General features: G+C 42.5%; 1 protein-coding gene across 1 annotated transcript in view; it reads left to right on the forward strand.

Moving 5' to 3' along the window:
* The first annotated feature begins 561 nt into the window (after positions 1 to 561).
* Positions 562 to 24251, forward strand: part of LOC122922932 (olfactory receptor 1468-like) — a 39084-nt gene continuing 15394 nt past the window's right edge. The window contains exon 1 of the mRNA XM_044273701.1: positions 562 to 1131. Coding sequence (XP_044129636.1) covers positions 619 to 1131 — 513 coding nt within the window. The 5' untranslated portion in view covers positions 562 to 618. The remainder of the gene's footprint in view (positions 1132 to 24251) is intronic.

The raw sequence follows: 24251 nt of genomic DNA on the forward strand, positions 1-24251 counted from the left end.
ATTGTGATGTTGCTTCTGACTGCTAACTCTTCTTTTGACATTACCTCCTGGTGTAGATGTCGTTCTTTGGTTCTTTACCCCGTTTCAAGTTTTCTATCCTTTGACTTTGGTTAGATCCTGTGTACTTAGCCAGGCCAAGGACTGTCGCCCAGTTGGGGGCTGTTGTTTAGGGCAGATCATCCAAGTAGGCACAGACAGTGGGTTGAGTGGACTACACCGAGCCCTACTTAATATGACAGCACTTTCATTTTGTTATTTCTAAAGGTTAAACTTGGAAGCAACGTCAGTAGAATAAGAACAGTGATCCTCATGGGGTTTCCTAATGCTGAAAGTTTCAAGCTAATTCTTTTCATTCTTCTCTTGTTGATCTATTGTGGGACAATATGCGGAAACTTTGTGATCATCACCCTGGTGTCCATCAGCAAGAACCTCCATACTCCAATGTACTTCTTCCTGACACAAGTCTCCATATCTGATGTCATACTGATAACAGCCATTGTCCCCAATACTCTCCATTTCTTACTCGTTGAGCCACGGCTGATGCCTTTAACATGCTGCATAACTCAATATATAAGTTTCTCTTTTGCTCTAAGCTCAGAATGCCTTTTTTTGACAGTCATGGCATTTGATCGATATTCGGCCATCTGTAACCCCTTACGTTATACATCTATAATGGACCTGAAGTGTTGTCTATCTCTGGCAGCTTTGTCCTGGTCTTTGACCCTGCTGGTAATATCTGTGAAAATCACAAATGTATCTCTGTTACAGTTTTGTGGACCTAATGTTATTCACCATTTCTTTTGTGATCTTTTTCCTCTCTTACAGCTTTCATGTTCAGACACCTCCATATTTCAAATGCAAATTACAATTATTGTCATAACATTGGTCATTACACCATTAATTCTCATAGTTACATCATATACTTGTATTATTTCCTCCATATTGAAGATCCAGTCACTGACCAGGAGACTTAAAGTTTTCTCCACATGCAGCTCCCACCTGACTGTAGTTTGCATATTTTATGGGACAATATGTGGTATTTACATACTTCCTAACAAAGGACAAGCATTCAGTATCAGTACGGCCTTTTCCCTCTTTTACGCAGTGGTAACTCCCTTATTAAACCCCATAGTATACTGCCTCCGAAATAAGAAGATAAATACAGCATTTAAAACAACCATTCAACGAATATCAATTTGCACTGAGCATAGATAGATAGATATAGTAACTATGAAATTGATCGGTGGGTAGATAGATAGATAGATAAAGATAAATTGATATAAGATTATAGATAGGGGTCGCAACTTTTTAGCAATCTTTGCAAAAGTCACACATTGTAATTGCACCTTTGAAAAGTGGAGAAGTGTGCTATAGCTTGATAAATTTTAGCACAAAAAAAAAAGATGTGCTCCAAAACATATAATATTATTCCACCAGAAAAGTGGTTCACTAAGAATGATAACTGCCTCCTCTATGTACCTTTAGTCTGGATATTTAATCATGTGGGCAATGGAAAGCGCATGGAATGCAGACTGTTCCAGTGGTGTGACCAGGAAGTCCGGAAGTATGAAGCACGCTTCCTGTATAAATCTCTCAAATGCTTATCAATGAGGGACAGATTGGGGGCAGTGATGATTGTAGATTGTAAGTTTCTTAGTGTCAAAGGCATGTAGATTTCAAAATGTATGGCTAGTTGAAGGGGGTGCTCAGATAGATGGGGATTTGTGATATTGAAGGAGAGAAGGTTGTGGTCAAAGAGTGGGAGAGGAGATTTAGTAGTGAGAAATGGAGCAGAGACGGAAAAAGACCAGGTTAAGTGTTTTATTGTCTTTATGAGTCTGAGCATTAGAAAGTTGAGAAGAGGTTAGAGATGAAAGCTGGGAGATGGACAGGAAGATAGGGCTGTTAATCAGGATGTTAAAGTCGCCCAGAACAAGAAAAGTGATCCAGGAACTGGGTGGGTGAGCCAGGGGGTCAATATACAACTGCCACTCTGAGGTAGAGAGAATGGAATAGTCTAAGAATTTAGACTTTAAATGATGCGAATGAAAGTTATGGTACTGGTGGGATGACCTAAAAGTGCATTTTGGGGGAAGAATTATGCCAACTCCATCACCATGTCTGTTGTCAGATCTAGGGGTATGAGAATAGTGTATGCCACCATAAGAAAGAGCAGCAGGAGAAGCAGTGTTAGATTCCTGAATCCAAGCTTCATTGAGAGCCAACGGGTTAAGAGAATTAGTAAGAAATTAGTAAGAAAGAAGTCATGAATGTCAGTGAGTTTGTTACACACCATGGATTCCAGAGCACGCAATTAAAAGAGGGAAAAGAGGACACACAATGAATAGTGATGAGATTAGCAGGGTTTCTATGTGATATGGGAAAAGAGGTTTAAATTAGAAACGGGTGGGCCAGGATTAGGTTAGATATCCCCTGAAGTTAGAAGCATAAGTATAAAGAGAAAGAGCAAATCGTCCTGTGATTTATAAGAGTTCTTATTGTGTTACACCCGGGGACATGATGGGTTGAGATGATTCAGGAAGGTGAATAAACCATGTTTATCTGCTAGAAACATTTCAATGATGACACTTTGCGTTCAAGTGTGGACAGATTCTGGTGATCTTCATTTCATGTTAAATTGTGATATGCCTGAGTAACCTTGAAGTTTGCAATACTGTAGATTTCTATGGTAAAATATTGCATATGCTTATTGCACCATCATTTTTCAATGTAAGAAACACTAAATTTTACGGCAAGTTCCCTCAACTGATTCAGGTATCCATTGGTGTATTCATGAGCTAAACGTAAAGTGGTTTTCCAAGCTCCTGATATTGATGACCTATCCTAAGCCTGATAGTGATGACATATCCTCAGGATAGGTAATTAATAGAAATGAGCAAAGTTTTGTAAAATTTGATTTGGCAGCTGTGCTGAATTTTAATAACAAATTGATTTGTTACGAATTAATTTGTCACAAATCGCTATGTTAAAACCCTATTCACCCTATCAATTAATGGGACCATTTTAACAGCTGCTTAGACAGAGGTGCAACCATCTAACAACAGTTAAAAATGGTAATATACTAGTTCAATATGGCCTTTTGGGTCTAAAAAAATTTACTCAACTCATCCACTTGCTCGCGTAGAGTGGAAAAGACCTGCCACAGGACCTGCACTGAGCTTGATGATGCTACCGCAAGCTCGAAAGCTGTCTTCCATTTAGAACTGGTGGAGGATCCGCCGAAGTTATGAAGAGGCCGGCGCCAGCTTAGGGCTTTATTAAGGCCGGCATCTAAAACCCTGGTCTAATAAATGTGCCCCATGGTGTTTGAGGTAATAATGATAACAGTCAGAACTTTTCTTATGCCTGCATTAATGTTTTGATACTCTCAGCACTCTCATAATAAAGTAGTTAAATGCAAACATTGTGACTATGCTAAATGTGCCACTATGTTTTGTCTTGGCCGCTAGATGCCCCTATTCTAGTAGGAACAAGGAGGAAATGTTGAAAGAAGTTGAGAGACAGAAAGTGGTGCTAGTGTGGCACTAGAGATCAAAATAGCTGTATTTTAGCCTGACTATATGTATTATGTGTGTGATGAGCAACAGAGAGAACGGGCAAAGAAAAGATTTGGCCCAACCAAGAAGGAGAATCTGTCAGAACTGTAGAAGAATAACCAAGCAGAGCTAAAGCTGCTGTGGAAGCTTCTAAAGAACTGGACAGGGCATAAGCTGTCACCTGTAAGGACCCGCTCACAGGGAACATACTGTGTATCGTAAATGCTACTAGACAGAGGACGAATGGTAAATCATCTCATTGTTGCATTTGGCTGAGCATTATTGAGCTCAAACAGTCCCCCTGTGCTGCAAACATTAAGTAAATTCATTTAATCACTTGAAAAGATAGTCTCCTGCACATTAAAGACAGTAAAATAAGTTGCTATTGAAACTGTCAAGCATTTCTGCATTGAAAGCATTGTGCTCATTGCCTTTGACCACAGTATAACCAGGGAGAATTATGCCTATATTACAACTATGCACTTGAACAGTGAACCTGTCAAGGTTCACTGAATTTTAAAATGCTTGCTTAATACCGAACCAGATTCACTTCAGTTGCCCTGGAAATTGGTATATAACATCCTCCAGACTCCTAGGGCTCAAAACTTTTAAGAAAACATGTTATCACTTTTCATTGATTTCTTATAAAAAAAAAAATATTTCTCTAACCCCTCTCTAAGCTCTTGAACGCAATGCCAGCAATAGTAAATGATGTCTGAGTGACACTGACATACACAGATGTGGGTAATGTCTGACGGCGTTAATATACAGTGTGTTTAAAAACACACAACGCCGGCACACGTTTTCTGTTTTTCATATTCCAAAGCTTTCAAAAATTGTCCCTCATCAGGGGCAGATGGTGTTCAAACATACACGTTGAGATGATAAAAAAAAACTTTCAAAAAACATGGCTTGGGGCCCAAGCGTCCAATAATTACGCCTTGACAGGGTCAGAATGCTGCCCATACAACACACACAAGTGTTCATTGTCAGAAGCAAAAGTGACTCGTTGTGAATGACCCCAGAAAAATTGGAAGCAGAGCAGTGTGGATGTGAAACGGGTATTAGAGGCATGTGGCCACAATAGTAGCGGCAGTAGAAGCAGCACAGCATGGAACATACAAGCATACAAGGCAGTAGATCGGCTGTCTATGGGTGGTAGTAGTGGCAGATGCATAGCTTTAATAATTGTGGCAGTAGAGGATAAGCAGAGAGGAGCAGCAGCATGATGGAGGAAGCAGCAGCCCGTCTCATTTATCCGTCTCATTAATCATTGTCTACACCAAGGAAGTTGTCTTATGTTTTGAACTGGCACTGGATATGCTGAAGTTATGAAGAGGCCGGCGCCTCTTCAAAACTTTGGCAATCCACCACCAGCGCGGGGGCTTTATTAAGACTGGCGTCTAAAACGCCGGCCTTAATAAATGACCCCCTGTTTTTTTATATACGGTGATTCTAATAAATTGCCTTTTGTGTGATATATAAAGTGATGGAGTTTCACTATTGGGATCTTTGCTTCTTCCCTTCTTTTGAGTGAGAAAGGTCAGAAGATCAGGAGTCGGAGACGTTTCCTTGGGTTACAATGACCAGTGTAGAAGGATGTTTGAGTGGTTTCCAGAAATATTGGTGGAAAAGGATGTCCTGTCTCTTAAAAAAGCAACGGAAATCTGTTTACAGATAACTATAAGTGGGGAAGGACGTACTTCACAACAATCCAGCAGCATTTTGTATGGTAGAGACTACGACAAGGATTTTTTATTTGACTTTTATTATATTGGTAGGCAGGCAGCAGCAGTGACGTGATGGAGGCAGCAGCTGTACTAAACATGATGGCAGGTAGGCAGAAGCAGTGGCATGAAGGTGGTAGTGGAATAATGGAGGCAGCCGCAGCTGCCTTACGATGATAGACAGGCTGCAGGAGTGGCATTATGGTGGCAGTAGCATGGTGGAGATAGCATCTGTATGGAACATGATGGTAGGCAGGCAGCAGCAGTGGCATGATGGGGGCAGTAGTCAGCAACTGTAAGCAATGCCAGATCTATTCATCGGCCTCAGCCTGAAGATTGTGAACATCCTCCCCAGTACAGACTTGGTTCATTTTTACAAAAGTGATGTTTTGGACACTGGCAGAGGACAACTTGGTCCGTTTGGGTGTCACCACACTTATGCGGTGCTGAAAACCCTCTCCAAGATGACACTGGAGACTGGCAAAAAAGAAAGCGTACTGTGCCAGTTAAGTTCCAGTTTGCCTGGCCAGAAATTCATGGGTCAGGGAACAGGTTTTGTGTTGGAGACTGGCCAGTGTAGGTAGGCCTGAACCTGGACATTGAGGTGTGAGGTCTCAGCTTTCTGATTTGCCTCAGTCTGGCACGGCTCTGGCAAAACTGCTCCATCATATTGCAGAAACTGAACTTGCTGCTGCTCCTGCTCATGCAGCTATTGATGCCTGTGGTGGCGGGAGGGGTGAATTTGAAAGAGGAGGGCTTACCTTTTAGACATGCTGGCAGCAGGCGTCTGTTTACCGAAGGCTGCAGCAAGCTGCGTACACAGTTTTTTGATACTAATGTAATTTGGCCACCCTTTTGGAGGGAGCAAAACACTCCCACATTTTGCACTGATAGGGAGGGTCTAAAATAGTGGCATAGCTATCAGGGAAGCACAGGAAGTGACTGCTTCAGGCCCAAGCTCAGAAGGGGCACTGGAGCAGTACTGAATGTTTTCATTACATCTAGATGCTTTTCCTGCTCACAGCTGATGCCACTTACAGTTGTACCTCGCGCTCCTCCTCCCACCTCCACCTATGGCCATTCTCACACTGAGATCCACATTATCATGGCGGGCTCCTTGGCCCCCATCCCCTGCTCTGCATTTGTCCTGACTGCCACTGTCGCTGCCCCCACCGCCAATGCCGTGGCTACAGATGCCAGTATTACCATCACAGCTATGCATGGGGTGCAAGTCTCCTTCTGTACCTCCAAAGCAGACCAAGCGGTCACTGCTTTCACACAAGTCGTTAACAGGGAGACTCTCTTGACTATCTGCTGTAGGGAATGGTAGGATTTTCTTGCCACTTCTTGGCAAAAAGCAATGTGTCCATACTAGGAAGTGGCAGTGAAGACAGAGAAGACTTCATTAAAAGCCTTCTCTGGGGCTGCAAGGATGAGGAGAAGGAACATCGCTGTGGTTCCTGACTTCAGACTCAAAAGTCACCTCCACATCATCCTGCTGTGTCTGAGAGTAGGAGTGAGTCATCTATTTACAAACTACAAATTGGAGTGGTATTAAAAAGCAGAAAGTGCTCAACCCCATATGCAGTGGTGCATCTATACCAGGGGGCAGATCCTGCACTTGTGGTCCGTTGCTAATGGCAATCCCCAGCAAAAATGCATACAATGGAGGATGCCTGCAGGAGACATGATAGCAATTGTGTGGATGTGATAAACAGTAAAAATAATATAACAAAAACAAAGACAGGTGCACTCTGCGGTCTTACTAACCCTCATACTGGTGTAAAATTGAGAATTAGCCAACATGTCCTGCCAGTTTGTATTTAGAATTTTTTGGAGGTGTAGAAACTCCTAGTCTGAATGTGCCTTTATTTCCATCCACAGTCAGCATTCTGGTGCACATGTGAGGCCCGGGCTATATCAGACAGTCTTGGGTGGGGAGCTCTCTCCCTCCTCCCATTGTATGCATGGTCACATGCTGGAGGTTACTAGGAGATTTCTGTGAGTCGGACCTTGCGCTCCTGTAATTCGCCCACTGGCTCCTGGTATTGCCCATACGGCCCATGTAGGTTTAGCGTTAGGTCCTGAGCTACTTGAGAAACCTTTGCTTTGTGCTCGGGCTCAGACATGTCCTCCAAGCAGGATATGTTGGCTAATTCTCAATTTTACACCAGTACGAGGGTTAGTAAGACCACATAGTGCACCTGTCTTTGTTTTTGTGATATTATTTTTAGTGAGTCATCCATTACACAATGTCATCATTTAAAGTGCCTGGCGATGCCCTTATGCGTATTTTGGCCTAGTATTTCATGTTATTACTTGAGAAATAAATTGCTACTGTTTGTATTGTAAGACACACATATATTCTATTTTCCCAAGCCCAAAATAAATAAAAAAAAACTGTCTAGAGATGCCCTAAAACATATTTCAGACTGGTAGTTCATGGTTTTACGGAGATATTAAATTCTATCTGTCCCCTGGATGCTGGAACAGGTGTTGTAAAGTCTTGAGCCTATTTACCCACCCAACACATAAAAAAAAAAACTTCATTTCTGTTCAAATGGCAAAAAAAAAAAAAATGTATGCCCTTCCATGTAGCTGCTTTTGATGTTCTTCAGCAGCTGCAGCTGTGTTATAAGGCAATATCTGCAACTAGAATACACTGCCAGGCGCACCCAGCCATTTTGTTGAAGTAGTGGAACTATTCCACATTTAGAGAACGACAAAACAAGTTTTACAGACGGCTGGCCAGATATACTACTGCCATAGGACATAATAAAATGTCAAATTTGAGTGAAGGCGCTGAACTGCTCCACAGTTGGAGAAGGACGGGCCATATTTTATGAACAGCTAACCAGACGTATTACTTCCATAGAACAGAATAAAATTTGGTGAAGGCACGGAGCTACGCCACATTAGTAGAACGTCATGTTTTTCGTACAGCTGGACAGAAGTACAACTGCACAATTCAATTTTGGTGAAAGCGCAGAAGTCTGTGACATTTTATTGTAAATATGAGACTACGGACAGCTGGCCAGAAGCACACATGTCATATGCCATAGAATAGAATTCAATTTGGATGAAGGCGTGGAAGTGCACAACATTTTAAAAACAAGACAAGTTTTACACAGAGAGTTGACCAGAAGTCCTACTGCCACAGAACAAAATAAAATGTGGATGAAGTTGCAGAAGTGAACTTATTTTTAAAAATGAGACAATGGTTACAGAAAGCTGGCCAGAAGTAATAATGTTGGTGAAGGCATGAGACTGCACCACTTTTACCATAATTAAAGGGGTTGTCCCATCTTGCTTTTTCAATCTTCCCAGCAGTAGATGTCCTGATAACTTCCTGGTTTGGCTCAGGCAGTTGAGTGAAGGCCACGCCTCCTCATGACTCACCCTGAGAGCTCAGTCCTTGTGGATGAGTCATCAGTCTGGCAGCCTGCAGAGTATGTAAAGCCCATCCCCCTGCTGGGGAATCACTCAGTGACCACTGACCAATGCTAGTGAACTAATGTAGTAACTTGTGGCTGTCCTGCATTCTAATACACTTTTACACATAAAACCTGTGTTACAAACCCATTCTGTGCAGCAAAAACAATAAATCACTACAGCCCAAATGCATGTTAGCTAGTAGCCATATGATCTGTGCTAGATATAGATAGATATATTCACTGACTTATTACCCAGCTTTCCCGATGTCCGATACAATCACAGACTTATTACCCAGCTTTCCCGGTGTACAATATTATTACAGACATATTTCCCAGCTTTCCCGGTCTCAGATATTATCACTGACTTATTACCCAGCTTTCCCGGTCTCAGATATTATCACTGACTTATTACCCAGCTTTCCCGGTGTCTGATATTATCACTGACTTATTACCCAGCTTTTCCAATCTCAGATATTATCACTGACCTATTACCCAGCTTATGGGGGTGGGGGCATCTGTGGATGGCACTTATGGGGGGAGCATCTGTGAATGGTACTAATGGGGTGGGGGGGCATCTGTGAATGGCACTTATGGGGTGGGGGGGCATCTGTGGATGGCACTTATGGGGGGGCATCTGTGAATGGCACTTATGGGGGGGCATCTGTGGATGGCACTTATGGGGGGGCATCTGTGAATGGCACTTATGGGGGGGGGCATCTGTGAATGGCACTTATGGGGGGGCATCTGTGAATGGCACTTATGGGGTCAGGGGGCATCTGTGGATGGCACTTATGGGGTGGGGGGCATCTGTTGATGGCACTTATGGGGTGGGGGGCATCTGTGGATTGCCGCCTGGACTCCTTCTGGGCACCAGAGAGCACGGCGTCCTCGATTGCAACCCGCCTTTTAGGTCCGTCCAACACACAATCATCATAGTCCTTACCGTGATATGTCCTTATGGGTTCCTTGCCTCGTTCACAATTCCCTCCTCTGTATTTTCCCTGACTGACACTGCCACCTCAGCTACCACTGCCCCTGCCATCACCACAGTGCCAGAAGAAATACTGCTAATACTACCACCACCAACACAGCTATGCATCAGGTTTTCTGCCTAAAGCTTCTCCTCATGGCAGTTACAATTCTGACACTGACACTTGTTATGCAAATCATCAACATGAAGACAATCTTGAATTCCATAGTACATGGTGTGACGGACTGAACCGTCACTGGGGCTGCTGGAGAAGTCTGAGGGCTATACTCCTACCTACAGACAATGGACCCAGAACTATGGAAACCCCCCTCAGACCTCTTGGGGTTACAAGGAACTATTAACCCTGATTTATGTGCAGAGTTATAATCCACATTTTTCCTATTGCCCATTAGAGGGGCAGGGTGTGAATCCCGCAACACAAAAAGGGTTAACTCTGCACTGAGACTCCCAATGAATTGTGTTAGTTTATTTGTCCCTTTGTTCTATTGTGTTAGTGATGAGATTAAGTTAGCTGACTCTAGAAATAGAGGACTCCGGTGTAGAGGAGTAGATCACCCTATGATACACTCAGGAGATAATCCCATCACATGTATCTCCTCTCTCCCTATTCTTTCATTAAGACACTGGGGAGGGGATGTCTGTTTGCATGCTGTTAATGGTTGACTTGTTGAACTGTATATATACTGAGTTGGTCTTCAATAAAGTCAGTCCTTGATTTACTATTCAACATTGGTGTTGCCTCATGATTGAGGAGTTAAGCGTTCTGTCCTCATATATTGGCTCTGTCCAATTATTAGGCAGGTTTGGGGCGAGGGCACTGAAATTCGGTTTCCAGCGGAGGGGAAACTGTTTTCTGACGGAGGAACCCAGTCGGGGTATCAGGCTGTCACACATGGGTTGTTAAAAAATAGTTGCCATCTTTAATGTATTCATCTGGGGCAGTAAAAGGATAAGGATGAAATTGGAATGCCTAAGTCTACCTAGAGAGAGTGGAGTTATTTCATTTCCAGATACAGTATTAGGAAATATTTTTAGTGTCCCAAATTTATTTTCTTACTTTGTGGGTGAAAATAATCTTTCAACTATTTGGTCCATCTCAGGCAACTATTGAGACATAGTTCAACTTTTAGAGTATGGGCACCTGAAAAATTTAAGTTGGAGAAAGATTTTATTTGTTAAATCTTTGAAGAACTCCTAAGCCTTATTAAAAAAAATAAGGAATCAACCAAAGCTGTTGGCCTGGACACCATTATGGTTTAATGAGCATTTAAGTGGTTAGGCTAGTTAAATGGTCTTTATAGAGTAGGTTGTAACCATATTTCTGATGTACATGGGTTATTGTTGGCTCTTCTTAGGAAAAAAGAAGGAGCTCCACTGGGAGGAGGCATGAAGACATAGATGAAAAGTGAAAGGCGTCCCAAGGCGCGTGAAGTGTGTCACTACACACTGGTATTGACAATTTACAATGGTATATTAATGAAGTCCAATGGGTTAAATTTAACTGATATATTAACATAATAGGATAACCTGTTAAACTGCTTTATTAAAAGTCACAGGACAAAAATAAAGAAGTAGACATTTCTGTAATATGTATATAATTCACTGCCTGGATGAGACTCTAAAATGAAAAATAACAGCAATATTATGAATAGTGTTGAGCGCGAATATTCGAATATTGAATTTTTTTCGCGAATATCGGCACTTTCGATATTTCGAATATTCTTTTATTTATTTTTTTAATTGTAATATTTTTTTCTTTCCCACTTCCCTAAAGTTGTTCTTACCTGTCCTTTGGATTCCTGGCTTCCTGGCTGCTCCAGTCAGTGCCCGTTGCCGTTTCTGCCGACTTCCGTGCTCATGGAGCGTCCCCATCACCATGGGAACGTTTCCATATACTAGAATGTACTGTCGGATTTGAGAATTACGTTGAAATCGCAATGCGATTAATTCAAGTTATAATAATCGAATTTCGATTTTAACTTAGTACTGCTATATCCCATATTCGTTAATTCTAGCCTAATATGGAATATAGCAGTGCTAAGTTAAAATCAAAATTTGATTATTATAACTTGAATTAATCGAATTGCGATTTCAACTTGGACCTGGTTTACTATGGTTGGCTTGGTAGAATTAGCGAATATGACGAATGTATTCGTCATATTCCACAAAACGAAGATAACGAAGTATTCTGCATCTGCAGTACGGAGAAGAATGGGAGATACGAAATTAAGTAGCAGATCATGCGCGGTACTGAGATATGGAAGGAAATCTTTTCTAAGTTGGCGCGCATGCGTGGACCGCTTGGAGCTCTGAGAGAGGGATAAGATGATCCAAGCAAGAGGCGGCTGGAAGGCGTTAACCTAAGATAAGGTAAGCCTTTCCGAATCGGACTTTAAAGAAGGAGGGGGCGATTTAGCACACAGTAAGCAGCGAGGTAGACGTCATCGGTTACCGAACTGTTAAAAGACGGTCCCCGCCCCAACACACATACCTGCATTATCCCCTGAAGACGCTGGATCTCCAGCGAAACATGTCGGGATGCAGGATGTCTGTATGTGTGTGTGTGTTTTTAGAGTCAGTGGTCGGCAGGCAGGGAGCTCCGTAACAGGAGTTAATTTGAGCTAAACACGTAAATAGATACAGACCGTCAGCCAGAGCGCTCTGAGGCTGGAGTCGCTACAGAGTATCAGTATTCAAGTCACTGCTGTGAAGAAACATAAACAGCGGGAGGTTCTAGACTGTGAGAGGGAGCCAGCCTGTAGACCACTGGGAGGGCGTAGTCTGTCATCGTATGTATTCTAATAAATATTAAGGACCTGTTTTAAAGAAAGAAATCCCACTTATTAAACCTGACAGGGCACACCTGTGAAGTGAAAACCATTTCAGGTGACTACCTCTTGAAGCTCATCAAGAGAATGCCAAGAGTGTGCAAAGCAGTAATCAAAGCAAAAGGTGGCTACTTTGAAGGACCTAGAATATGACATATTTTCAGTTGTTTCACACTTTTTTGTTATGTATATAATTCCTTATGTGTTAATTCATAGTTTTGATGCCTTCAGTGTGAATCTACAATTTTCATAGTCATGAAAATAAAGAAAACTCTTTGAATGAGGTGTGTCCAAACTTTTGGTCTGTACTATATCTCACCTTTATTTATGAAAAAATCCCAAATTTACCAAACATTTTGAAAATTTTTCTAAATTTCAATTTCTCTGCTTTTAAAACAGAAAGTGATACCTCATAAAATATTTATTACTTAACATTCCCCATATGTCTACTTTATGTTGGCATATCTGTAACAATCAACTCTGGGAAACAGATCTTGAACTAGATAAGGGGGGTATTATGTATAAGTATCAGTAAATAAGTAAACTTCATCCTAAAGTATGATATACACCCTACTTACAGCCTTGCAAGTTTAGCATCAGGCCATTTAATTTTAATCAACTTTAATTGAGGGAGAAATACAAGTTTCTTTAAAGATTTGAACCTTTAACCCTTAATATGGAAGGCAGAATATTTACTACCAGGCTGTAGCCCAAGTCCATTGAGGGGAGGGGTTTTCTATGCTTAGAAAGCTAATACAAATCACTAGTTTATATATATTGTGCCAATTAAGAAACAAGTAATATGTATTAGCTTTCTAAACATAGAAAACCTCTCTCTCTCCAACATGGAAGTTCTATAGCCTGGAGTTAAGCATTCTGTCTTCCATATAGATGGTCTCAGGTTCAAATCATAAGACATGGCATTTTTTTTCATCAATTATATTTTTTCTTCCTTTATTTAATCCATAATAAAAGTTGATAGACATTAAAAGCTTATGCCAATAGCAAAATGGCCTGCTGCAAGAAATACTGTACTTGCTAGGTTATGGTTAGTGTATATAATATAATGCTATGCAGCTCTAGGATGAATTTTACATCTTTCTTGATACTCATATATAATACCCTCATATCTAGTTCAAGACCTGTTTCTCTGTGTAAAAGTGAAATTTGAACCAGAGCTGCGTGTCACAGATATTAGAAGCAAGATTTCACCTAATTTCACCTCAGCATGCTTGATTTCTATGCCTTTCAATCACAGGGAGGGGGAGTGTGCAGAACACATGGACATTATAGAAGCAGTGCTCCAAAGACTTATTCCAGCTCCCAGATGCTGAAACTGACTTATTTTCATATGAATAAAAATTAAGATATCTCTGCAGCTGATTGACATACAGGCAAAAGAAAAGTATGGTTTTAATTAACAATATGCCTGGTTTAATAGGGTTAATCACGCTGACAGAGGCCCTTTAAGCTCCATTGAAGATAAGAAATTTATACATACTATAGTGTTATTTAAAGAGAAAACATTCCTCCGGAAGCCGCCCAAAAAAAGGCACAATTTTGGTTGGGCAATTTAATGGACTCCATGTGGCTATAATTTTGATGACGTGCAAGATTTTAGACATTTGTGTGTATAATTAAAGGCACATTATGGATAATTATTAACTGATCCTTTAACTGAATGATGATCATTAAAGGTTGTGGAACTGGAGGGATCTGTGTACTGCCTGATCATTCCATACACTATTGAAGCACAACAGACAAAATACAGTAATATTTACCAAGAAAAAATAAATAAAATAGCTGCACAGTACATGACAGTGTAAGGTTTGGACAGCACCTCTTCTTGTTGTACATTTAAAGGATTTGAGCAATACACTATGGCTTCCTTCACTCTTATTTCCTTCTTTTGAGGTCAAGACCATCAGGCTCTTCCTTCCCCTCTCCCTCAGAGTAGCACTTGTATATGGTCCCCCTGGCTCACCCACCCAGTTCAGGTTGAACCTTTTGGTTCAAAATATTGTTTTCTTATTTTCCTCAAAAACCGTCTTATGGGCCGGTGCTTCTTATAGGGGCGAAAAATACGGTATGCTTCGCTTCAGGCTTTGACTGCACAGCGTGCAAACCACCCATGTCCTATCGTCAGCACATTGTCTGAAGAACTGCCACACCAAGGAACTCCTTTCAGCTGGCTTTGGTGTGCTCTTTCCCTCAGCGCGGTATGCAGTAGCAGGCGTACTGAGTAGGAGCTGGCTGCAGTGCTTTTGCACCCTGCTCCCGCTTTTGCTGTGCGGTTGGCACTGCGTGACCACCACCCCTTCCTCCGAATTGCACATGTCACTCAGATGACCTTGCTTCCATGTGAGGTCTCATCCTCCACATCATCTTCCACCCACTCCTCACTCCTACCCTCCTTGCCAGTCTGCACACTTCAGAAAGCTGTAGCAGTTGACACCTGTTTGCGGCGGTCCTCCCACATCCTCTTCCTCAAACATAAGTGGTTGGGCATCACTTCCACTTTTTGAGCAAGGCTATGTGGATGGCCCACGGAACCCCCGCCAGCAGAGTCATCAAAAAGCATAAGTGACTGCTACATGACTTGGGGCTCACACTGTTTGCCTGATGTGCAAGAGGTTGAGGTTGAAGATGGATACCCATGGACCGCCGGTGCCAAAACTGTGCTTTCAGCAGGGAACCAGGTGGAAGACAATGTGCAGGAACCGTCTCAAATTTTTCGGGCCTCACCATTCATACAGTTGAATTCGGGCTACAAAATGACGCAGAACGTCCTGTTGCCTGCGTGCAGGTGTTTCATTTGGGTGCATAGCTGCCACAGATCAACTTTGTTAAGTTTTGAAAAATTTAATTTGGAAGCTTCAAAGATTTTGCAAAGTTTTGGTATGGCACCCAGAATGATCTAGTGTGATGCATCAGGCACTGGTGTGTGGAAATTCTGGCTGATCCATACCTGATTGATCGCTACAAAGGTCAGTCTCTCAACATTTTGAGGGAAAGGCGAGTTTTCTGCACTAAACATCTGCTCCCATGCCACACTACTGGCCAGGCAGGAAAGCTTGTCCAGGGCAATCTAGGCCAGTTGCGGCCACATATCAAGTTTGGCTGCCCAGTAGTCCAGGGGATCTTGGATGTGTGGCAGGGTGCAGTCCAAGTATGCCACCACCTGCTGATTTAGGTTCTGCTCCATATCTTGCTGCTGCTGCTGGTGGGTGGTTTCTTCAGTAGGCAGGTGAAGAAAAGTGCTCATCAAAGACTCCAAGCTTAAGTTGCTGCTAATAGAGCTGGTGCTGCTCCTGCCCCCCCCCCCCTACCCTCCTCAAAGGGCCTGAGCAAATGGCACGCAAACTAGGGAAGGAAGATGGACACCTCCTAGTGAAAAAACTAGCCAAAGCCCTGACTGGCTACCAGTATGAACAGACCCCAAAGGTACAGTAGGTGAGTTTATACACAGGAATACCTAAAGTCCTATCTAACCCTAAAGGACCCTGGTACTAATGACAGGAATGAGACAACCTGTTCCTCCAAATGGAAGGCTGAACGGGAGTCTCCCTGAGTCCTAATACAAAACAATAAGGAAATGCAACACACAGGAAAGTCAAAATAAAATACAAAAGAGAAATGTAACACTTAACTTCCAAGAAGCTATGGCAGCACCATGAACTCAAGTCGAGATCCAAACACCAGCTATCCACAGGTCCAACTGAAGCTATAAACTGCACATCATTGTGGGAGAAACAACTACAGTATAAATAGGGAAAGCTAAATGACCACAATAGCAACACCTGGAAGTTAAGGGTGTGGCCAGTACCAGAAACAACACAGACGCCTATTGATCCACGAGGTAAACATGTCAGATAAAACCATGTGTTGCCAGTCTCAAAGATCTCCTGCCACTCACTGTCGCGGGGATGTCCGAATGTCTCGGTACGTCTGTGACAGTAGTACTCCTTTCCGCCTGCATTATCAAGAAATCGTTCATGACTAGTGTTGAGCGCGAATATTAGAATTGCAAATTTTTTTCTCGAATATCGTGACTTCGAGATTTCGCGAATATTTCGAATATAGTTCTATATATTCGCCAAATCGAATGTGTTTTTTTTTAAATTATTTTTTTATTTGTTATATTTTTTTTCTTTCCCACTTCCCTAAAGTTGTTCTTACCTGTCCTTTGGATTCCTGGCTTCCTGGCTGTTCCAGTCAGTGCCCATTGCCGCTTCTGCCGACTTCCATGCTCATGGAGCGTCCCCATCACCATGGGAACGTCTCCATATACTAGAATGTACTGTCGGATTCGAGAATTACGTTGAAATCGCAATTCGATTAATTCAAGTTATAATAATCGAATTGCGATTTCAACTTACTGCTATATTCCATATTCGTTAATTCTAGCCTAATATGGAATATAGCAGTGCTAAGTTTAAATCGCAATTCGATTATTATAACTTGAATTAATCGGATTACGATTTCAACTTAGCACTGCTATATTCCATATTATATGTGTATTTTACGAAATTTCGTAATATTACTCTAACTTCGTCTTTTAGAATATTACGAATATTCTAAAAGACGAAGTTAGAGCAATATTAAGAATATACGTAAAAAGTTTAAATCACAATTCGATTATTATAACTTGAATTAATCGAATTGCGATTTCAACTTAACTGCTATATTCCATATTCGTTGATTCTAGCCTAATATGGAATATAGCAGTGCTAAGTTTAAATCGCAATTCGATTAGTATAACTTGAATTAATCGGATTGCGATTTCAACTTAGCACTGCTATATTCCATAGGCTAGGATTAACAAATATGGGATATAGCAGTGTTAAGTTGAAATTGCAATTCGATTAATTCAAGTTATAATAATCGAATTGCGATTTCAACTTTTTACGTATATTCTTAATATTGCTCTAACTTCGTCTTTTAGAATATTACGAATATTCTAAAAGACGAAGTTAGAGCAATATTACGAAATTTCATAAAATACACATAGATTGTATTTAAGCTAATATACTGCTATAGTAATTTTTTTAATAGTGTACATATTTTACAAAACTTAAGTTCAGAAGAGGCAAAAAAAATTAGAGAAAAAAAAAGGATTATAGCACTATATTAGCTAAATTACAATCTATATGTGTATTTTACGAAATTTTTTAATTTTGCTCTAACTTCGTCTTTTAGAATATTCGTAATATTCTAAAAGACGAAGTTAGAGCAATATTATGAAATTTCGTAAAATACACATATTAGCCTAGCCATAGTCAGTCATAGGAACGTTGCCTTATACTATCAAAAGAAAAAAATTGCAATACGCGATTAATTAAATCGCATATTATTCGTGATAATTGGAATAATTACGAATATTCGATTTCGACGAATATAACACGAATATTCAATCGAATATTCGCAAAATATCGCAAAATCAAATATGGCACCTCCCGCTCATCACTAGTCATGACTTTCCTTTGCTTGGTTCAATATGTGGAGGGTGTAGCTAAAAGAGGTGGAAACATTGCATATCAGATGATGTTTGGGAACGCTATTCTGCCTTTGTTGCTCAAGGAGGGCATGTTTTGCAGTATAAGTGTGGCTGAAGTGCATGCACAGTTTACTAACTGTTTTCAGGATGTCTTGGAGTTGAGAGGAAGACTTCAGGAACCGCTTTATACAACCAGATTAAAGACATTTGCCAAGCAGGGAGCATGCGTCAGCCTTACTTTACGCAGTGTCGACTCAAAATTCTTCCCGTTGTTGGTGATGCTTACCAGTGTTACGGTTTTCAGTTACAGAGGAGAGAGCCAGGATTCAATCTCCTCTTGAAGGATGCGGAGCAGTTTCTCTCTGGTGTGATTCCGTTCGCTTAGGAAACCAGGTGCAGAATAGTATGACACTGCCATGCTCTGCATAGGTGTATGCTGGAGGAGCACTCCGAATTGTACCTGCAGTGGAGGCTGAGGACAAGGTTGTGGAGGCAGAAGAGGACATTGGCACAGGACTCACAGATTGAGAAGGCAGAGGCGCCCCGTGCTATCACCTGGCTAAGTTGCTGAGGTGGACAGTAAAGTACATATATTGTCCTTGACCGTAGTTACAGCTCCACACGTTGGCGCTGCCGTGAACTTTAGCAGACACTGACAGACTCAAGGACTTGCCCACCTTCTGTTTAAACAAACATGTGCAGGGCTCGTACAGCCTTTTTAGATAAGTAATGACGCCTTGGGACTCTCCACCTTGGCTCGGCTCAAGCCATCAGTTCTCTGAACTTCACACAATTTCACCCTATTTACACAATCAAGGATTAACGGAATGAATTATATTTAAAAGAATGTGAACCCCCCCAAATCTGTATCATCAGGCCGCAGTTTCACCCAAATAAGAGAATCAAGGATTAATGGAATAATATATGTATAAAAGAATGCAAACAACCTAAAATCTGTAGTATTAGAACATTTTTTAACCCCAATTAGTACAGCAAGGTGTAATAGAATAGCTCCTATTGCTCTCTCCCTATTGTGTGGATAATGCCTCCCTATTATATCCCTACACTATTAATAATCTGTCCCTGAACTGTTCAAAATAATTTTTTGGTGAATAAAGTATTTCCTAAACACTGTCCCTAGTGCCTGTAACGTCTCTCCCTGCACCAAGTTCACTGGAAAATGGTGGAGACCGGGCAGGAGGAGACTTTTTATAGGGCTGTAACATCACAGGGCTGGCTATCTGCTGGTTGGGTGGCTGCACAACATTATGGGTGATCCCTCGTTCTCGGGCTTCTTACTTCCTCTTTCTAATATGTGCAGCAGCCATTTTAGAAAAAATACTATACGTTACCGCAAAGCACAAGGAAATTCAATTTTGGAACATACAAATATTTCCTGAAATTCAGATAGAATTTCACTTTGTTAACTTTGATTCGCTCATCTCTAATGATGAGGTAATGAGGTAGGATGGCGGGCAAAGTGGCAACTAAGGCATCTCAGATAGGCTATCTTGCTTAGAACTCTCTCTTGCTCTTCTGGCTGACAGCTATAAACTGGTACTTGGGGATATGTGTGTCCACAGTGTAATGCAGGCTTTGAGTTGGTGTGGCCTGTTATCTAAGTGATGGGTGTCTGAACTGTAGTCTCTCACCTGCAGCAAGGTCTGTAGAGCTGTGGCTTGCTGGTCACTCTGCTGACTATATAACACTGTAGCTTTTCAAGTTACCTGGTGTTCTTGCAGTCTCTCTGGATTCATTTTCTCACAGGAGTATAGGATTTAAAGCACATGCTTCATTCCTTCTCCCTGTCCTACCTAGATCTCCTTCTCTTGACAGGAAGCAGGACCATCCCACTCCTATCAAGAGGAGATGAACAGGGTGGTTAATGCTGTCCCTGACAACCAAATCTTTAGATGCTACTGTTAATATGTTAAATAACAATATGAACAAACCAAAACATTTGCAGACACCCCTGTCTGGAGTATGCCACAGACAGTGGGACTGGATATATATCACCAGCTCAGTGATGCTTTGCTACTGTTTTCCTGTCCATCATGTCCCGTACTAGACTGTTGCTGCCACTACTAGTGTTGAGCGAACACGAATTGACTTCGATCCGTTTTTCAGGAAAAATTTGATACACCACAAAGCCGAATTTCTTCGCACTTCATGGCAACAAATCAATATTTCCTGAAAAATAATCAGCTTATCCATTTGCGTGCCAAGAGGCTGTAGCGGCCATCTTGATTGCAGGAACTGTGCAAAATCTTTCACAGGGTGAGGTAAAACGCCACCACACCAGCACACTTGTCGGGCGCAGTGACTTCATCAGTGATGATGTCACCATGCCCGGCAAGCATGATGACTAGAGATGAGCGAATCGAATCAGACGAAGTGGAATTCTATCTGAATTTCAGTAAAAATTTGATTCGCAAGGAATGCAAATTTCCTCACACTTCGTGGTAACGAATCGCAATTGTTCCTAAAATGGCAGCTCCAATGGTGGCTATATGTGTGAGGACATGGGGCAAAGAACTCTGGGAAGGCGGGCTGACCCATAATGCCATTCATGCAGCCAATCAACAGCCAGACAGCCCTGTGATGTCATAGCCCTATACATACGGCGTCAGACATTTTACAGCGTTCAGAGTGCAGGGACAGATGTGAGAAGGCGCTAGGGACAGAAATTGGAAAAACCTCATTGTGAAAAAAAAAATTTTTTAAACGATTTATAAGTGCAGGGAAAGGATAGGGGGGAATGATTTCACAGCATCTTAGTGCAGGGAGAGACATCTGAAGTCGCTCGGGACAGAAATAGGAAAACCTCATTGTGAAAAAGAAAAGCGATTTACAATTGCAGGGAAACATTATTTGGGGATCCAAATAGCCATTAGACAGCTCTGTCATTCCAACTATTTGTTCTTGGGGTGCAAGTGCTATGTTGAAAAGCATTTAGTGGCTTACAGTGCCTTGCAAAAGTATTCACCCCCTTGACTTTTTTCGTATTTCGTTACATTAAAGCCTTAAGTTCAATGTTTTGTTAATCTGAATTTTATGTGATGGATCAGAACACAATAGTCTAAGTGGGTGAAGTGAAATGAGAAAAATATATAAATAAAACTATTGTTTAGAAATAGAAAACAGGAAATTGTCCTGTGCGTATGTATTCACGCCCTTTGTTAGGAAGCCCATAAAAAGCTCTGGTGCAACCAATTACCTTCAGAAGTCGCATAATTAGTGAAATGATGTCACCTGTCTGCAATCTAGGTGTCACATGATCTGTCATTACATATACACACCTTTTTTGAAAGGGCCCAGAGGCTGCAACATCTAAGGAAGAGGCATCACTAATCAAACACTGCCATGAAGACCGAGGAACTCTCCAAACAAGTAAGGGACCATGTTGTTGAGAAGAACAAGTCAGGGTTAGGTTATAAAAAAAATATCAAAATCTTTGATGATCCCCAGGAGCAACATCAAATCTATCATATATAGATATAGAATTCGGACCGCGCATATGATCAAGGCCAGTATACAAACAGTTTTTTCTTTCTTCCTTTTCCTTTTTGAAAGAGAACCGGGGGCTGCAAATATCCTATATATGGATATCCTGCAACTAATAAAAGTTAAGATAGTGTAAGTCCGTACCGTTATTTAACCTGCACTGCACAGATTATACTTACACAGCACTGTGTAAACCAAGGCGTGTATGTGATATCCTCCTTAGCTGGTTGAATTGGTTTTAACGGAGATCCACGTTCGCATGCAATCACGCAGGGTCTAACCACGGACTTAATTCAGATATACCCCAGGTAAATCCACTGTTATTTTCGTTTTCTTAGAGGTTTCTGTGAATACAAGTAGCTCCTACAATAGTGAAGCTCCGACAGTTTTTAATTTAAAAATGTATTGGCACATACTCACAAACATGCTCTTAAAATTCGCATTTAAAATCCCAGCGTCTTTAATCTCTGCAGGGCAAATCCTCAAACAATCCATGTTAATTCCAGGTTGTAAGGCACCAAAATACGAAAAAAGTCAAGGGGGTTGAATCCTTTTGCAAGGCACTGTATATCTGTGGAAAAAGAAAAATATATACACATTTCACTTTTGCAGTTATTTGTGTAGAAAGAGTTTAGTGGCTTATTTCAGTACAAAAAGGAAAAAAAAATATACGCACTTCACTGTTGCATTTATTTGTGAGAGTTTATTGGCCTATTTCAGTACAGAAAAAAAACATATATGCACTTCACTGGTGCACTTATTTGTGGCAAAAGCGTTTAGTGGCCTGTTTTAATTTGCTTTTAATTTATTTATTTCAGCTAAAAGTATGTCAGACAGACAAGTGCCAGGCCCTGCACAGATGAGTGGCAGAGGCCTAAATGTTTCTGGCCCAGGCAGAGGTCACAGCAGAGTAAGGGGGCGTGGCAGCAGGAGTCGCAGCGAGAGGCCTGAGCTCCCGGTGTCATCTAGCGGTCGTGTCTTGACCAGCAACCCAGCGGTTCTTGAATGGTTGACTCGGTCAATCACTTCGTCCCAAGTGACATCAGACACCTCCAGCCAACAGTCGGTGTGTTCGTCAGACACAACCCTTAGTTGGCATGGCCTGGGAGCAGTCCCTGTGCCCTCACCTGTCCTTAACCTGCCTCTTTCTTTTGCTGTTCCCTCACTGCAAGAAGTAATATATGCTGTAGGCTCCACTCCACTTTTCAGAGAGGAAGAGCTACTAGAGGACAGTCAGCAGCTACTGCCCATCCAAGATCTGTAGGAGACATCAGCCACTTTCTCCGCTAGGTGGGCAAGCAGTGATGAGGAGAGTGGCGTGGGAGGTGGTGTTGCGAGCGGTCAGGGTCCTGACCCAGAGACCGTTGAGGACGACATCAGTGACGTGCAGAAACTACTCGATGATAAAGAAGCCGATCGCACTTGGGAGCCGGGTACAGAAGAGGCTTCATCATCATCAGGAGAAGAGGGTGGCAGCTTGCCTGTGAGGCAGCTGATGAGACAGCAAGCTGGTAGCATGGCAGGGAGTCAGCAGGGTGGCAGCAATCGCAGGTCGGGAGCCAAACGTGCCCGGGGTAGACAACCTGCTTCGCAGCAGCCTACCTGCCCGGGAAGTAATGGTGCAGGGGTTCACGGAGGCAGCGACGGTAGCAGTCAGTCAGTGCGGACTGTTGGGGGGGGAAATCACCTACTCGGCGGTGTGGCAGTTTTTTTATTAAGCTGCCAGAGGAGGTGAACGTGGCCATATGTAGAATATGTAGGCAGAAGGTGAAGCGTGAACAGGGTGCCAATGTTGGCACCACGGCCCTGCGTCAACATATGCAGCGTCACCATAAAGTGGCCTGGGAGAACCGTGGCTCCGATGTGGTTGCCCATCCTGCCGCAGCTACCGCTGCATCACCCGGTGGCACGCACCAGATTTTAGCCAGTCAAGGCTCCACCACCTCAGCCGAAGTGAGCTGTCTGTCATTCCCATCTTCTGCTGGTCCAGATGCTCCTGCTCCTCCTCCTCCTCGTCAGTCATTCCGTCAGCAATCGATCACCGAAGCGATTGCCAAGAGACAGCAGTATGCGTGCATGCATCCAACAGCGCATAAGCTGAATGTACTCCTGTCCAAGTTGCTGGTGCTGCAGTCCCTCCCTTTCCAAGTGGTGGACTCTGCACCTTTCAGAGAACTGATCGCTTGTGCCGAGCCGAGGTGGAGAGTGGCAGATGGAGGCAGGGAGTCCCTCCGAGTTACTTGCGCAAATGGCCCGATGCATGCTCACTTGCTTGGTAGTGACAAAAAGGCAGTACCAGCCCTGCACACATATGTAGAACAGAAGGTGGGCCAGTCCTTGAGCCTGTTGGTGTCTGCCAAAGTGCACGGCAGCGCCGACGTGTGGAGCTACAACTATGGTCAGGGACAGTACATGTCATTTACGGCCCACTGGGTGAATGTAGTTCCTGCACAGCCACACCAGCAATTTGGCCAGGTCTCTGCGCTTCCGCCTCCATGTTGTCACGCCATTGGTCCTGCGACAATGTCCGCCTCTGCCTCCTCATCCTCCACCATGTCCTCAACCTCCACTGCAGGGACAAGTCACAGTGCCCCTCCAGCATACCACATGTGCAGGGCACGGCAGTGTCACGCTGTTCTGCACCTCGTTTCACTGGGCGAACGGAGTCACACAGGGGAGGAACTGCTCCGTGTCCTTCGTCAAGAAATCAAAT

Source organism: Bufo gargarizans, unplaced genomic scaffold (genome assembly GCF_014858855.1).
Source record: "Bufo gargarizans isolate SCDJY-AF-19 unplaced genomic scaffold, ASM1485885v1 original_scaffold_1069_pilon, whole genome shotgun sequence".
NCBI classification, from domain to species: domain Eukaryota; kingdom Metazoa; phylum Chordata; class Amphibia; order Anura; family Bufonidae; genus Bufo; species Bufo gargarizans.